Genomic DNA, 18,526 nt, shown 5'->3' with positions numbered 1-18,526 from the left:
GATTTGAGGATCACTGTTCTAGAGGAATGGATTCTGATTTGATCTTCTCTAGTAATGATGGTAGTCCATTCCAGATCAAAATCAGTTTTTTGCACCCTTTTGTCTGATACTCATATCTTTTTCCATTGAACACAAAAGAAGTTTAGCAAAAAGACCAAGCTGCTGTTTTCCATGCAATCTCAATTTTGCCAAAATATTTTAAGTAGGGCTGTCAATTTAACAATTGCAATTGCAATTAATTTGGTGCAATTAATTAAACTGCACCAAATTTAGAAAATGCATTTAAACCATTCATGTGTTAAATTCACCCCTCCCTTCCCAGAACTATAATTCATCTCTATATTTCATACAGTTGCTGAAAAATATGATGCAGGACGATGACTGACAGAGTAATATAGCTTATTATAATGCAGTTATGACCCCTTTAAGCTAATATTATTTGCAATTAGCAATTATTTGTATTTTTGATTATGGCTAAAACATTTTATTATGCTTTAATATTTGTTTCACATGTGTGGGCAGCCGTGAAATGCCCCTTTTTAACTCATCATGTTTTTACTGCTTGTCCCATCACAGAGAAGGAGAGTTCATTTGATGTACCACTCTGTAAATTAGTCCCAATAACATTTCTTCATAATTCATAAAACAAAACGTTATAAATCACTTTTGTAAAATAAAGAAACCTTACACGTACGGTGCACTTTCTGCCATCTCGGTCTTCATATACTTCTTTCAAAAATTAACCAAAACTCAGTGAATACTTGCCTCACAGACATGAAAAAATAAGCCTATTGAAAGATTGAAATGCCTACTTCTAAATGAAACCATTGAAAACAAATATTTTCTGTTTAATTACTTTATATAAAACCAATGAGAGGTATAGTTTAATGCATCATATAATAAATGAATGAAGATCACACTTTCGTAATTTTGAAGTCATTCTGAACACAACAAACTCACACAGGAACATGTGCCTTATTGCTAGGAGACAACAAAAAAAATAAAAATCAGCTCAAAATATAAAACATGTTTGATCTCTTCTAACTGGATGAAATTATAGTATGAATAAAAAAAAAGGAATCTATGCACAACTTGATTATACACAATTAGATTTTCTGTAAGGTCTTGTCAACTCAGACTGCACAGAATCTGCAGCATCGACTCTTCCAGTCTATAAATCGGGGGGCAAATCTGGCCAAAAGTCATGCAGTATATTCCAGTCTTTAGTAACAAACATTCCCACATGTAGATTTACCACCCTGACTGTGTGTACTACAGTCAACATAGCCAAGACTTATTTGCAATGCCTGGAAAAAGTTGCGGCTGTGTTTCCATAGATAACTATTAGATGAGATATGCTGCATGCTCTATGCACAGTCATATTATTTGCTGAAGTTTAATAAGGTGCCTGCAACTCTTCTCACTGTTCTGTCATCTGTTGTTCTAGTCTGTTAGCCTGATGCATCCATCCATTTCCCCAGGGTAGTGAGCTCATTTGGAAGGTTCCCTCTGCCTGCAGCTCACACGTCTCTCTCCATTTAGTTGTTCCTTTCACTGCCACCATATTATTACAGCCAAACAAATTCTCTCTCTGTTTCTTTGTCCGTGTACTTCCTTTGGTGAACTATGTTTCATGGTATCTCAAATTTGTCTTCCCATTTCACTGTGGAAGGCTTAAATTCTTCATAAATTCTCTCTTTAATCCAGAGCATTGTTAGGCACTGCCTATGGCACTGCTCTCTCTGACTCAGAACAACCTGCCAATTGCATAGCAACACCCAGGCAGCCAAGCAGAACACACTAGCAACTCCATAGCTAATCCCAGAAAACCCTAGCAACTACATAGAAACATCCAGGCAACTGCCCAGAACACCCTAGCAACTGCATAGCAACCCCCTGGTAACTGCTATGCAGAAACATCCTGGCAACTGCATAGCAACACCCAGGCAACCAAGCAGAACACCCTAGCAACTCCATAGCAAATTCCAAATAGCCCTAGCAACTGCAAAGAAACATCAAGGCAACTGCCCAGAACACCCTAGCAACTGCATAGCAACCCCCTGGTAACTGCTGTGCAGAAACACCCTGGCAACTGCATAGTTACACCCAGACAACTCATGTTTTCTGTTTTTGTTGTAGTTTGATCTGGATATGTTTATGGCTCACAGTCCTTTAGCACTCATAAATATGCTGTTGCTCTATCTTTTTGTATTGCTCACAGTCTGAATCTGTAATTGCTTTCTATGCTTTATTTTGTCTCCACATTGTTTTTCTTTTATATCTCTCAATCTGTTGCTTTTTTTTTTTTGGTCTGAATTAAATTTTTATATCTACGTAGTCCTGCCCACATCCCACTCTCTCAATTCATTCAACCTTTTACTCAGAATTTGCATTTCACTGAACCATTCTCCTTCTCTTAGGATGGTAGAAATCTCCTTTTCTCCTTCTGTAATCTCCCAATCCGCCATCACACACAGATGTTCCATATCGATGAGTCCATGCTCTGTCTATAGTTGCTATGACAACTACACTTTTTCTACAGCTCTCTGACTCCTTGGCTTTTTGAAGCATTTTTCCCTCCGTTTCATTACGCTACATCAGAGCTCAGATTTTGTCAACAACTGTTTGGCTCTGTTTCACTGACTTCTACCTATGAATGGCTGTAGCTCAAGGTGACAGAGATTTTTGAAACTTTGATTAGATCTTAGAAGTAAAATAAAATTGATCTGTCCAGTTTCTCTTCATATTATACATACTTTTTAAGTTTTTATTTTAAAGCCAGATTATTAGTTAATCATGATCAGATTTTTAGATGTCCTGCATATTTGAATCATATATAATATATTGCTCAATGGTGTGATTTCATAGCTCATGATACTTTAAGGAATTAACACTAGGTGCTTAAAGTGTAAACTTGTCTTAAAATTCCAATTCTTACAGTCTGCTGAAATAGAGTACTGTAAGTTAGATTTTTTTCAGGCTAAAGCACTGAAGGACCTGCATGGGGGTGGTCATGACCCGGCAGCTCAGAAAGAGCTACAGATGGCAACTGACCTCGTGCTTCAAACAATGAAGGTCACTGCGCATCTGCTGGGTCATGTGACGACCATGCTCATGGTCCAGGATTGCCATCTCTGGCTGTGTCTGGCCGACATGAGGGATGCTGAGAAGATCAGGTTTTTAAATGCTCCCATGTCCCAGACCAGCCTTTTTGGTGACATAGTCAAGAGCTTTGCCCAGCAGTTCTCTGCTGCACAAAACCAGAGAGATGCCATAAAACACATCCTGCTCTGGCAGACAGCTGCAGCCTCCACCCAACCGCCGGCCACAGCACCTTAGTCTGCTTGTCACTGAGGGTGGTCCTTTGTGTCCACCCCTGCTCCAGGTCACTGTCAAACCTGGCAGCAAGTAGAAAGTTAAAAGGCCCTGAGACAGGCAACCCAGAGATGGAGGAAGCAGCTCTTTGAGAGACTGTGATCGCACCACTCCCTTCCTCGGAGGAGGGCCAGGTGGAGAATCCACCCAGGTGTTTCTTTTTCCTTCTGTTCTGAAATTCTCGGCAAAAGAGCAGTTTCTTCTATCACTGTGTCCCATGAGGGCATGGAAAGTAGTGCAGAACCATACAACTTTCATTCTCCTCTATAAGCCTGCGGGCAACCATAGGTGGTTCAAGAGCACAATCAGACCTCCTTGCATAACTGTGGAACCAGTAAAATGATGCACTGCACACTCAGACCCGCTTTAGGTCTCCACTGAGCCCCACAAGCTGGGTCTCTATGTTCCAACTTGCTGCCCCAGTGTGGGGGTGTCTGGGGTTCCGCTGGTCCCAATTGCACAGTTATTGAGAGCCTGGTTAGCACTCCTTAGCCTTTCTCACTGGCTCCTTCAGACCATAAGACACCGCTATATGATTAAGTTTGCCCAGCATACGTCCAAGTTCAGGGGCATCCAGTTAACATCAGTGAATTCTGTCAATGCTCATGTCTTGCATGCAGAGATCGCAGTCCTACTGGCAAAGGATGCATCAGAGCCAGCCCCTCCAGCCAATATGAAGGCAGAACTGAGCCAAGTCAAGTCTGTATTGTTGTCAATTCTTCCACATGTACTGCACATACATACAGAGAATTGAAATTGTGTTACTCTCAGACCCTTGGTGCATACAGATAACACAACAAGTAGACCATAAAAATACAGATTGATACAGATTAAACAAACTATATTTGTATACAACTATAAAAATAAGGGCTTGTAAAAAAAAATGAAATACAAATTAAATTAAATTAAATAAAGCAGCACAAGGCACATGGCAGATAGAGTGCAAACCAGTGAAGTAAACAAACAGTGCAGATAAAATGATTGTAGTGCAAGAGAGATTATTCGGACTGATTTAAAGTGACAAAAAGCTCAGAGCAGTTCTTTATTTAAACTGACTGAAGAGATAGTTGAATGAGGTAGTGAGAAGACCAATGGTGCACAAAGTGACTGGTGCAGGTCAGAGTTTGATAGTCGGAGGGGGAGTGGAAGGACCTGGGGATGTGGGACATGGGGGGGGGGGCAAAAGAGGGGAGGGGGCTCAGAGTTCAGTGGTGTTTGAGGCAAAAGAGGGGAGGGGAGGGAAGGCAAGGTCAGGAAGGGAGTTCAGCTTCCTGACAGAAGGAACATATTCCAGTCAGTGGTGTCAAAACATGAAGTGTAGGCCTCCGGAGCAGATCGAATTTAAGTTTTTTTTTTTTTTTTAATCTGCTGTCATCAAGCAGGAACTCACTGTATGCAAGCTTAAAGGTTGTTTTGATTTTGATTATTTTTTGTTTTGGCGTCACTCAGTTTTCTCCCTTTTCCCATAATTTACCTTATAAATTATTTTATTTATTGACTGTTAATCTGCACCTCTTAAAATAAATTGAGCTCGTATTGAACATGATTGCCTGTTTTCTGGTCATTTCCTTTCATGGTTTGCTGCAGTGCCATTTGTGTCTCACTTAAATGTTATGAAACATCCCCCAAAATATCAAGCACATAAAAGAAAGAAATGTCAATACATTAATAATTTTATTAAACAACTCCAAATTTGACCCATCAGGTTTTTATCACACCTTTTACATACTGCCTATGCTAGCGCTGCTTGTTAAATTCTTTGCCTATATTAACAGGTTACAGACATTATGAGCTGTGCAGTTCTTCATAGCAGATGTACATGCTGAGCTTAACAAAAAACATGCTGAAATGCATATATTTATATATTTTTGCAATTTAAACTAATAGAATTATGGAATGAACTCACTCGTTGTGACAAAGATGTCTTTCAGGCTTCATGCAAGTTAAACAGTGACAAGGACAAAAATAATTTGATTTAATAAATGAAGACTGAAATTTAAATGTATATATATATATAGTAAGTACTGTTTATGTATATATATATATATATATATATATATATATATATATATATATATATATTTATATATATACTGTATATATATATATATATATATATATATATACAATGTATATAGTACGTTGTTGTATAGTAAGTGTTTTTGATTGTTTTAGTAATAATGCATTTATTGTATGATGATAAATTTCATCCTTTAGGTTTTTTTGTTGTTGTTGTTGTTTTGTTTTTTTTTTGTGGTATGATATTCCGGAATTATGTCCCTTGTCTCACATGTTAATATGTTAATATGTTTTACTTGTGTTAATAACTCACTAAATTATATTCGAGTACTCTTCTGATGCATGCAAGTTTTGCATAAACGTAATCCTTAAACACCATATGTTTTTAAAGGGCACGTTTCACGTACGTTGGTGCTCTTGTAATTGTTTTTTTTACTAGCGAGTCCTTAGCCATCTTCAGGAATCAGCTAAAAACACATCTCTTCCATCTTGATTGGACCCTCTAACTGTAGCACTCAATATTCAAATTCTATTCTTAATATATATATATAAACTTGCCCTTTCTAGACTTGCACGCTATTTATTTACTAACTCCTTGTTTTCCTTAAAAAAAATAATAACACAAGCTTCTCTATTCTATCTTTTTGTTGTCTTTTGATTTACAACCCTGATTCCAAAAAATTTGGGACACTGTACAAAATGTGAGTAAAAAAGTAATGGAATAATTTACAAATCAAAATACATAAACTTATAAAATACATAAACTTATATTTTATTCACAATAGAATATAGATAACATTTCAAATGTTGAATGTGAGACATTTTGAAATGTCATGCCAAATATTGGCTCATTTTGGATTTCATGAGAGCTACACATTCCAAAAAAGTTGGGACAAGTAGCAATAAGAGACCAGAAAAGTTAAATGTACATATAAGGAACAGCTGGAGGACCAATTTGCTACTTATTAGGTCAATTGGCAACAAGATTGGGTATAAAAAGTGTCTCTCAGAGTGGCAGTGTCTCTCAGAAGTCAAGATGGGCAGAGGATCACCAATTCCCCCAATGCTGCGGCAAAAAATAGTGGAGCAATATCAGAAAGGAGAAAAATTGCAAAGGGTTTGATGCTATCATCATCTACAGTGCATAATATCATCCAAAGATTCAAAGAATCTGGAACAATCTCTGTGTGTAAGGGTCAAGGCCGGAAAACCATACTGGATGCCCGTGATCTTCGGGCCCTTAGACGGCACTGCATCACATACAGGAATGCTACTGTAATGGAAATCACAACATTGGCTCAGGAATACTTCCAGAAAACATTGTCGGTGAACACAATCCACCGTGCCATTCGCCATTGCCGGCTAAAACTCTATAGGTCAAAAAAGAAGCCAGGCGTTTTCTCTGGGCCAAGGCTCATTTAAAATGGACTGTGGCAAAGTGGAAAACTGTTCTGTGGTCAGACGAATCAAAATTTGAAGTTCTTTTTCGAAAACTGGGACTAAAGAGGAAAAGGACAACCCAAGTTGTTATCAGCGCTCAGTTCAGAAGCCTGCATCTCTGATGGTATGGGGTTGCATGAGTGTGTGTGGCATGAGCATCTTACACATCTGGAAAAGCACCATCAATGCTGAAAGGTATATCCTAGTTCTAGAACAACATATGCTCCCATCCAGACGTCATCTCTTTCAGGGAAGACCTTGTATTTTCCAACATGACAATGCCAGACCACATACTGGATCAATTACAACATCATGGCTGTGTAGAAGAAGGATCCAGGTACTGAAATGGCCAGCCTGCAGTCCAGATCTTTCACCCATAGAAAACATTTGGTGCATCATAAAGAGGAAGATGCGACAAAGAAGGCCTAAGACAGTTGAGCAACTAGAAGCCTGTATTAGACAAGAATGGGACAACATTCCTATTCCTAAACTTGAGCAACTTGTCTCCTCAGTCCCCAGACGTTTGCAGACTGTTATAAAAAGAAGAGGGAATGCCACACAGTGGTAAACATGGCCTCGTCCCAACTTTTTTGAGATGTGTTAACGCCATGAAATTTAAAATCAACTTATTTTTCCCTTAAAAAGATACATTTTCTCAGTTTAAACATTTGATATGTCATCTATGTTGTATTCTGAATAAAATATAGAAATTTGAAACTTCCACATCATTGCATTCTGTTTTTATTCACAATTTGTACAGTGTCCCAACTTTTTTGGAATCTGGTTTATATTATAAAATTAACAAAAGCAAATAAAGGCCTCTAACACTAGCTTGCTCTATTCGTTTTCTTTTCTGTCTGTTTTCTTTTTATTTATTATATGATTTTAAAAAAAGAAACTTGCTACGTGAACTGCATTAAGCTAACTGAGACTTGTTATAGCTCTTGCATATCATTGCTGTTTTGTTGATTTTGATTGCTTCCATTGTCCTCATTTTTAAGTTGCTACGAACTAAAGCATCTGCTAAATGTCTAAATGTAAATATAAATGTATATTAACTCTATTTTCTGCACTTGTGCTCCTCCTCATGTAAATAACAAGTTTGAAATAGGTCTTAGTGACTAACTCCTTATCACTATTTTAGAATGTATTTCCATTATCAAACAAATTCTGGATAAACAGGATGCATTTCAACATATTTAGGAGGGATGTGTGTTATTAAACAGTGAAGCAGAGGTGAGTCGAGCAGGAGAATGACGGACAGCATTAGGAATGCTGCCATTTTTCTTAGCACACAGTCTCGTGTGGGTCATCGAATTACAGTCCTGCAATGCTGTCAAGTTTTCTATCCCTATGATCTCTAGAGAGCTTGTAATCTAATAAAAGTAATTAAATTTAATAAAACCCAATTATTTTGAGATTTAATGCTAGTATGTAATTTGTGCACTTTTCTTCCAGATGAATCTGATTTCTGGCTCATTCCACGATGGAGTCATGCTGTATTCTCATGCACTAAATGAGACTCTGGATCGGTCAGGTGTGAGGCCCCCAGGGGACGCTATCAATAAGAGGATGTGGAATCGCACATACCATGGTCAGTTCTGCTTACATTCACCTATAGTCTCACATAGCTAGATTTTATGCCAAATGATAAAAAGTCTGGGAAAAACTGCAGCTTATTCTGAGCGGGAAGAGACCATTTTGACCAATGTGTAATGTCACCAACCATTTTCTCAATTTCATTCACATCCTCCAGGCACTTTATGATTTGCTTTTTTGTTTTGTTTCACATTTTATTTTGTTCTGTATTTTGTTTGTTTTTCGCTGTTTTGCAATCATTTTTTCAATTATTATTATTATTATTATTATTTAATTATTATTATTTTTTATTATTATTATTATTATTATTTTACTTTGCTTTTCTTTGTTTTTCTTATTGTTTTGTTTTTTTGCTTTGTTTTGCTTTGCTGTAAAGGTGGGAGAAAAAGTTGATTCTCAGATGCATCGCAATTCTCTCTTCAATGATTCTGAGTTAATTTTATAAACATTTCAGAATCATTTCTGAGCTTGTTTTTTTCTCCACATAAGGCACATGTGTGTGGTTGGCTTCATTGCACAGGATATGCGCAGTGAGACGTGCGCATTTCTTGACAGTGTGTGCTTGCACCTGCCATTATTTCAGTATTGTATTTTAGATATGCTTTCATTTATGCTGTTTGGAATGCAGTATGTTTTAGATGCATGAAACTCACATACTGACAGACTCTCAAGTGCACTTTGTGTTTGTTGTCCTGAAACTCGTGGCTCAGATTAATTGCACTAACATCTTTGAATACTTTTATGTACTTTTTCTTTAAATTAAAATTAAAATTAAAATTAAAAATTAAATTAATGCATTTAGCAGACGCTTTTATTCAATCCCCATATTTATATAATTAATTATATAATATAATAAATATTTCATATATATAATTAAATAACAAAAAATAAATATTAAACTGTAACTTTGCTTGCTGATTGGTTTAAGAATAAAACGCCAATTTATCTTAAATATTTTTGCGGCATATGCTACAGAATGTCACGATCATTAGATGGAGTGCCCATGAGCTTCAGTAGAGGGCACTCCACTCAGGACCATTCCACCCATCAACCACCAGATGTCACTTGGACACTAGCACCTCTTATACTGTTGCACCACACCCGAACTACATTACCCATGAGTCACTGCATCACAATCACCCTGCCACACCTGCACCTCATTCATCAGCCAATTTCCTTGCCACACATGCACCTCATTTACACACACACATAAAAGCAGCACACTCACTCTCACTCACTGCGAAGTCTTGTTTAGCCAGTCTGACATTTCCGAGCGTTTTCCCTGTGTTTGTTATTCCTGTGTTTTGACCTTTGTACTGTTTATTCCGACTCTGATTCTCCGCTGCCTGTCCACATCTCTGCTTGTTTCTGGTTACGATTCTAGTTATCCGTGACACACCTGGCGCCATTCCTGATCTCTGCCTGTATGACCATTCTGTTTAATAAATTCTGCATATGGATCCGAACGCCTCCGACTCCTTGTTACAGAGAACAACAAATTCAAACATGCATAAATGGCTGTCAACATGTTTCCTCCTGACTGCTTGCTCCGCTGACTGTCTACCCGCTGCCGAGCTCTGCCTGGATCTGGTTTTCCCGTTTTGCTATATGGTGCCAGCCGAGTTATTTTCTGTTCATTTCCAGTTCATTCTAGGGCTGTGTGTTTAATAGAAATCATCATAAAATCACGATTTGAGCGTGCGCGATTTCTAAATCGCTTTATAGCACGATTTTCCGCGGCCCTGACCTCCCGCATTATGCTATCTGATCCAATCAGAATGCATTGTGCCTAGCGCGAGAACAGAACAGACCGGGCATATGCCTAACTCCAGGTTCACACACTTTCTGTGATGCGCCTTTTTTCTGAACCCATATTAACGGATCAGAGCGTTCACACTGCACGCGGTAAAAGGCTAGAATATATATATCGGTCAAACACTAGCAAAAGTACACCGACCCACCCAGCAATCACCCACATCTCAAAAACGTCATAAGGGAGCTGCATGGTTAAAGACTTAATATGTTAAGTAGTTTGAAGCATTTTTGCACTTTTTTTTAATTCAATTTTTCATTCTGATTTTAAAGAAGTCATGGAATTAATAGCTATTATTTTATTCTATTGACAGTCATAGTATTTAACAGTAAGAAATCAGAACTAAATATTACATGCATTGTGGAAAAAAAAATGTCCTTCTTTGCAACATACTCAAAATATACATACCCAGTCAATGTAATACAAGTTGAATATTTTCGAGGTATATATTAATAGTTTGCTTTGGCTTTAGGACATTGGCAAAATAAAAGCCAGTTATCTTATTTCAGAAACACTTTTCTCATGCTTAATATTTTTCACACACATTATAAATGGGTCTTTATGCATAAAAATACATAGCTGCCATGATATCAAATAAGGGGCTCCCCTCAGAAGGCCATCAATATATGCATATGTTGGGGTCCTTGGCCAAAATTAAATAAATAAACAAAACATTAGAAAAAGTTTGCAGTAAGTATTTCAGTCGACTGACAGCACTAGTCTTTTTTATTTCTACTAAAGAATCTTAGGAGAAATATTTTTGATAAAGCTGTTAAGAATCCATGCATGCATATTTTTCTTCACCCACTCGCTCTCATCCAATCAATGGTGTCTTCTTTTATGTGTTTCCTTGTTTTTGTCCCTCATCATCTGAGGTGTATTAATACCGGTGTATGTGGGTAGGACAGAGTATCTGTCCATTAAAACAAACAAGATCATCTGTTTTGTTTTGTTGGGTTTTTTTTTGTCCTGTAACATCTGCTTTCTCCTATTAAAGGTTGTCATCTGCAGACCCATTACGTCTACCCATCCTGCCCTGCTCTGCCTGTTTTTCTTCCCTCTCCATTTCCTCCCCCTCTCGTTTCACGCTTTCCTCTCATACTGCTTTCCTTCACCTCTGTCTCCTACTTCCTCTGCCACAGACCTGTCAACCTTCTCTGCCAATTTTATGTTCATGCTCCATGTTTCATAATTTCATCCATGTTTCATAATTTTCTTCTGCTTTCTTCTTCCAGTTTGATTCCTTATGTTTCATGCACATGGATATCTCACTCTCTCAGTGTGTCTCTTGATTGTCTTTTTGGTCTCCATGCAACTTTGGTTTTGCTCTCCAAATGACTGGCAGAAATCTTTGCGTTTAGGAACTAGGGTCTATGGAGTAAGTTCAGTGCCACATATATTTGCAAAAGAAAAGAAAGTTTTGCAAATAATATGAAAGTATTGAGTGAAAAATGTGCTTTTGCAAACAAACATAAAGAATTATGTTCAATAGGCCTGGCATGTCCAGGACTGTTGTTCTTGCCCCAAGTCCCTTGACTCCACCCCCATGTCAAAACAATGCCAGAAAGTGAAACACACAAAGTGTCAAAGGACTGTTCTGACATGAACATATCCACAATTCACCCTCGATAGCTTACGAAGAAGGTTTCAAGAAAGTGAAACTCAAGAAACTCAAAGCATATGAACTTCATTAGAAAAGTGGAAATTGTGGTCCTGAAGCCATGTAGCAATTTTGGAAAGATTTTTCCAAATTCACCACAAAACAACATATGTGTAAAAATCATGATCTAAAACCTCATTCTAATTCCCACAGGCTTTTCTTACAGTTCTTTGGACTTAAACACTTTTTTTTAAGTATTTTATGCTCAGCAAGGATGCATGTATATGACACTCAGTAAAACAGCAATACTTTGAAATAATTTTCATTAAAAATTAATTAAAATTTTTGAAATAACTGTTTCTATTTAGTATATTAAAATGTATTTTCCAGTGATGGTGAAGCTGATTTTTCAGCATCATTACTCTAGCCTTCAGTGTCACATGATCCTTCAGAAAGCATTTTAATATGCTGAAACGCTGCTCAAGAAACATATCTTATCAATGTTGAAAGCTTTTGTGCTGCTTCGTGTTTTTTTGTGGAAACCACGATACATTTGTCAGTATCCTTTGAGCAGAAAGATCAAAAGAGCAGCATTTATTTGATATATATATATATTTTTTTGCAAATTAAACATTTGGTATAGAATCACTCCCCACACAGTTTTTTGTTTATCCAGCTGTACTTGTTCAGTGCAGCTTACAACATCCAAGTGAAAGATATAACAACAAAATGTTAGAAAGAAAAAAAAACAGAATCACTGAGTTGGAAAAAGGATTACCCCCCTCCTAAAAATTACTTTTAAACTTGATCAGGTGTAGCTAATCACAAAAGCACACATGGCAATTTGACTTTCAGCTGTGGTCGTTTTGATTCGCTCAGCATGAAAAGATCTTTCCTGCATAATTACAGTCCTTGGTTGAGCAACTGAAGCAAACAATCAACTGTGGGTGGCAAGGCACTGTCAAAAGATCTCTGTGATAAAGTTGTGGACAGGCACAAGTCAGGAGATGGATACACATTTTTGGTTGCACTTTATTTTACAGTACGTATACTTACATGTACTTATAGTGTACTTACAGTGTATTTATCTAAGAAAGTTCTGGTAATACAAGGTAACTGCATGGGGTAGGGTTAGGTTTAGGGGTAGGTTCAGGGTAAGTACCTAGTTATTACATAGTTATTGTAATTACTATAATTAGTACATAGTATGTACATGGGGAACAGGACTGTAAAATAAAGTGCTACCACTTTTTTTAAAGGCTTTATCAATGCCTAGAAGCACAGTGAAGTCTTTTATTAAGTGGAAGGTATTTGATACAACACAGACCTTCCCTCACATAGCCGGGAAGAAACTGGTCAGAGAGCAACTCTGAAGCAGCTGCAGGATTTTATGACAAAGAGTGGTCATTGTGTGCATGTGACAACAATATCACAAAATCTCCACTAATGTGACTTGTATGGGAGGGTTACAAGAAAAAAGCTGCTCCTCGAGAAATGCCAAAACACACCTTGAAGATTCTGAGAATGATGAGACTAAAATGAATTATTTGGCCTCAACACCAAACGTTATGTCTGGCGGAAATCCAATACAGCTCACCCTCCAAATAACATGATTCCTCCAGTTAAGCATGGAGGTGGTGATATCCTGTTATGTGGGTGTTTCTCTGCAGAAGGGACTGGAACTGTCAGGATAGAAGGAAACATGGATGGGGCAAAATACCATCAAATTTTTTAGAAAAATCTGATGCCCTCTGCCAGGAAGTTGGGATGACAATGACTCAAAGCACACAGAAAAACTAAGCACACAGTGGTTGAATGTCCTTGCATGGCCTTGTCAGAGCTCAGACATAAATCCCTCTGAAAATCTGTGGAAGGACTTGAAGACTGTAGTCCACAAACACTCACCATTAAACTGAACTGAACTTAAGCAGCTCTATTGCAAAGTCTAGATGTGCGAAGTTAGTAGAGACAGAGACAAATAAAAAAATAAAAAAACAGACTAAAGGCTGTAAATAAAGCAGAAGATGGTTCAACAAAATACTGACACAAGGGGGTTATCCTTTTTCCAACTCAGTGAATCTGTTTTTTTCTTCTTCTTTTTTTCTGACACGTTGGTGTTATATATTTCACTTGGATGTTATAAGTTGTACTGAGTAAATACAGCTTAATATCTTTACAGTCACAATTGATCAACTAAATGCATCCTTGAGTAAAAGTATTAATTTCTTTAAAAAAATATCATACTTACCCCAAACGTTTAACTGGCGTATGTAAACTCAGAAGGTTAAAAACCCTTGTGCTTATGTTAAATGTTGAGCTTGATCACTGACTTCTATGTGCTTCAGTGATTCACATTTGTCATTCATTAAGACAAAAATGTACATTTATACTCCTGTTTCACTGTGGTTTTGTGGTTAATGATCTTGGCTTTAAGGCTGTCTGTTCAAACCCCAGGAGGGCTTACACATTAACGAGACACTTAACCCCTGGTGACTTCAGGGAGATGGACCGTGTAGTAAAAATATACTGTTGCTTGGAGAAGACAGCATCTGCTAAATGCATAACATTAATAATTCTGTCTTCATTTGTTGATGTTTAACTGACATGAACATCCAGTCCTTTGCCCTGTGTTTAATGTCTGTGGCATTTCGATTTCCTCGAGCTTGCACAGTTATTTTACACTATAGTTAATAGGCAGCAGTGCAGAGCTTTTAATAAATGCAACAGTGCACAGCACACTAATCTAATAGTCACATTAATGGATGTGTGACTTGAGTTCCCATAAGGAGGAATGAAAACACTGAAGAGGCATTCACTTCCATTACTTTAAGTGCTTTCTACCTCATTCTCTTGCTGTTCCCCTGACCTTACATTATTTCCCTAGAGATTCAGGTTGTAAATCGGCCGTGCTACTTGTGACCTGAGCTCAGGTCAGAGGGCAGGAGGTCACTGATGAGATTCTTTTGAGGATCTGCGGCCCTCAGATAAGCATCCTTTTCTATGCAAGAAGACTTGGACTATATCCTCTCCACTAAAGGTGGAGTGGTGGAGGAGACACTTCAGCAGAGAGTGGCTGAGAGATGATGGAACTGAGATTCAACAGGAAACACTGATCACAGAGAAAGCTGAGATGCCCTACTGCTGACATTTTAGAGACCATTTTAGGGTTCTTCACATAAATTCAAGGGAACCTTTAAATGACTTTCAAGTGTTTGTGTTTTTAATTGTTTTTTTTTTTTTGTTTATATTTGTGTGTGTGCATGTGTGTGTGTTACCAGTTTTATTGCTCTCAATTCAATTTAATTGTGCTTTATTGACATGACAAAAACTATACATTTGTATTACCAAAGCAATTGCAGTTGGGCTGCTTACAAATAGTGCACGTGTTTTTTCTACAAGATTGGAAGAATGCTTCAAATGTCTTTATAAGCAGCTACTCTCCTAATCTCTGTGTGTGCGTGTGTGTGTGTGTGTGTGTGTATATATATACTGTACACACACACACAAACAAATCAAAGTTAAATTAATATTTAATACTAATCTATGTAATATGTAAAATAGAGCCAGTATTACTTTTGTCCATCATCTTGATTTTTTTATATATATATTCAAATAAAAATCGAATTATCTTTCACAATTTTCCTTTTCTCTGTATTTTTTGATTAAACAAATACAGCCTTGGCAAGCATAAAAGACTTCTTTCAAAAACATAACAAAAAAAAAAACTTTTGAATTGTAGTTTCACTTTTTTTGTTGTTTGTTTTTTTTTACAATGAGTTATTAATTAAACATAATTAAATGAAACGTATTTAGCATAATGGTTAATTTTCAGTAAATTAATTAATTATTAATTAATAAAATATTTCATATGATATTCCAGATCATAATTTAATAATTTACATTGGCTTTGGTGCTGTCTTTTATTAACCACTTCAGCTGTTATTTTGATTTTTTGAGAATTAGACATATGCAATATTGGACCCACCGGTGGGTCCCCAGAGTTGATGTGGTTAAATCCAAAGCAGTTTTATAATAGCACTTATGTTTTCCTCACAATACTGTTTATGAAAGTTTTTTTATGAAAGAGGTCTTTATATATTAGGAAAGGTTCCCTCATATAGAAAACAATACTGAAACCCCCTGTCTTACAGAACAACATAATGTTGCTGCCCTCTGACAGTCTTGTTGCTGGAGCTCGCGAATGATGTCTTTAAATGTGGTATAGGGAAGCAGTTCAGTAGTTCTGGAGCAGAATTTTAGTGGCGTGTAAACTGATTCAGTCATACTTTTGAAAATAGCTGGCCTGGATATGTGGTGCTAATCAAGACATAATTGCAATGAATCATAAAAGCTGGTTGATACGCATGCTCGTCGAAGCGTAACTGCTGTGATGTGGTAATATGATCTGGATATGTTTGTGTTAGACTGAGAGCATCAGAGTGCTGGCACAGACTCTGATCCATATGCTAGTGTTCAGCTACGCAGCACATTCAGCCTGGATCTTTATGTACGAAGCTCACCTTTTACCCAGTGCATTCTCTAGCATACTAAACCTTTCATTCTCTTTATTTCATGAATGTTTCTGCCAAAATCAGTATTGCATCTGGTTGGTATTGAAAATAAATTTTTACTTTTTACTGATTTATAGGGTCATGTTTTCTCCCTTTTTTTCCAAGCCGCGACAAACGCCAGTCTCCCTTTTTTGCTGAATGCGATATATCCTCTCAACCAATCGCAGCACACCATTCCACACACTGTAAACAGTAAAAACCAATCAATGCGCACCATTCCACGCACTCAAATCAGTAACAACCAATCACTGCGCACCATTCCACGCACTCGACAGTAATGGCGACGCTTTGAATACACTCCGCATCCTAGTTTTCTTCGTCTACTTTGTACTTTGTGATCAACATCTCGTCAGTAAAGCCGTTTCTGTGATTAATAGTACCAGTAAATCTCCATCACGTGCTTTCAGATGGAAATTATTCAGATGCATTTAATACACAGAGCTGTAGATCACTGGCAAGCTGCACTGTATCGCGTTCATTAGATGAATCACATTTGATTATTAAAGGGAATATTGCGTAGCTTGTTAGTGTTTTTATTAATGCCGTTTATGTTTTTGTTAATACAGCACATAGCACTAGTCAGCTAAATGAATGTAACATGGCAAAGATTAATGAAATAATGAATGAATGAATAAAATGTCATTTTGGAATTTCTGTGGTTTAATGTGATATTGTTGTTCATGTTCTTGTTCATGATGAAATTTTATTTTATTGCTGTCATTAATTTATTGCATTAACAGGATGACCCATTGAATTCATTTTGGAAGCGATGACAGTTAAATGTATTTTTAGTCCAGTGCCTGTATACTGTATAAGATTAGTGTTGACTAAGTTCAGAGGTTGTCGTATGTGGTTCAACTTACTATGTTGTGTATTTTCATCAGTTTTAATATGAAAAATAACTTTCATATTGATTCAATGGATTTACTGCATTTTGCGAGAAAAATAATAACATTTTATAATAAATATTTTAAAATCAAAACCTGGATTTAAAATTTTAATGTTATTATAACCTAAAGATTCTATGTGAAAGTACAGAAAATAATGTTTTTTATCTTGCCACTTTCTTGGTTAAGAAAACACATTTTTGCTCAAATTAATCAAAATGGATTTATTGCATTTTGGAACCAAACTCTTCATATATATATTCTGTTTTAATTTTAACATGTTAAAGTGTTGTAATTTTTTTTATATGTTGATATATCTTTTATTTATTTTGTTGTTGTTGTTCAGTTTTAGTTATTTTAGGACCTCAAGTTAAACTAAATGGAAATGAAAAATGTTTCCTTGGCAACTACCTGAATTAATATATTTTTTTAAAGAACTTGTTTATATCAGTTATTATTATTTTAAGTAACAAAATAGTTTTTTTATGGTTTTGGTTTTAGTGTACTATAATAACCCTATTTGCCATTTAGTAATGTAAATTTTAATTTGTAAATTGATACTTTATTCTGTTTTTAGGATTAGGCTCCATATTTTTGCACAGGAAACCACATTGCAGCTACTCTCCTAGTTTGCCACATTACTCTGCAATCTATATGGAAGCAAACTTTTTCCTTTTTGAGTCCGAGCTCATAAACATGTCCACTTTGCATTGTAATAACTCCCATTCTCAGCATCCCTTTGGAGTGACTTCTCATGTTTCCTTTCCTGCATCATGGGTTTGCTGAAGTCAAAGAGATCATCTTTCCTGTGGCATAATCCCTGTAGCCCTACTCCCATGGCCTCTCTCAGATTTCTTCATAAATTAGCGCCATTTGGTGTGCCTGTTGAAACCCACATCCCTCTGTCCCATCACCCCCCACAGTCCATGAGAACATCCTTTAGCCATCTGCAACAGACTGTCTATTGACATCCTCTTTCACTGTGGGGCTCATCTTCCCAGTCCCATGTTCCTTGTCTCACCCGGTGTGTCCTCCACGTAACATCCTACCTCATTCAGGAGAGGCAATTTGATCAGGGGTGATCCTGTCAATCACTCTCCTCACGTCTCCATGGCGATTACATTAGCTCCCACTCGCAGCTGAGGCTGGTGCGATGTCACTTCCCCAGATGGACCCTTGCTTCCCTTGAGCAGGGATTTTTCACACAGGAACAGACCATTAT

General features: G+C 37.0%; 1 protein-coding gene across 1 annotated transcript in view; it reads left to right on the top strand.

Annotated features, from left to right (window-relative positions):
* LOC132104440 (atrial natriuretic peptide receptor 1-like) overlaps positions 1–18,526 on the top strand; it is a 113,352-nt gene that overhangs the window by 54,693 nt on the left and 40,133 nt on the right. The window contains exon 4 of the mRNA XM_059509917.1: positions 8,293–8,428. Coding sequence (XP_059365900.1) covers positions 8,293–8,428 — 136 coding nt within the window. The remainder of the gene's footprint in view (positions 1–8,292; positions 8,429–18,526) is intronic.

Source organism: Carassius carassius, chromosome 25 (genome assembly GCF_963082965.1).
Source record: "Carassius carassius chromosome 25, fCarCar2.1, whole genome shotgun sequence".
Classification (NCBI taxonomy): domain Eukaryota; kingdom Metazoa; phylum Chordata; class Actinopteri; order Cypriniformes; family Cyprinidae; genus Carassius; species Carassius carassius.
This window is presented reverse-complemented; position numbering and strand designations above follow the sequence as displayed.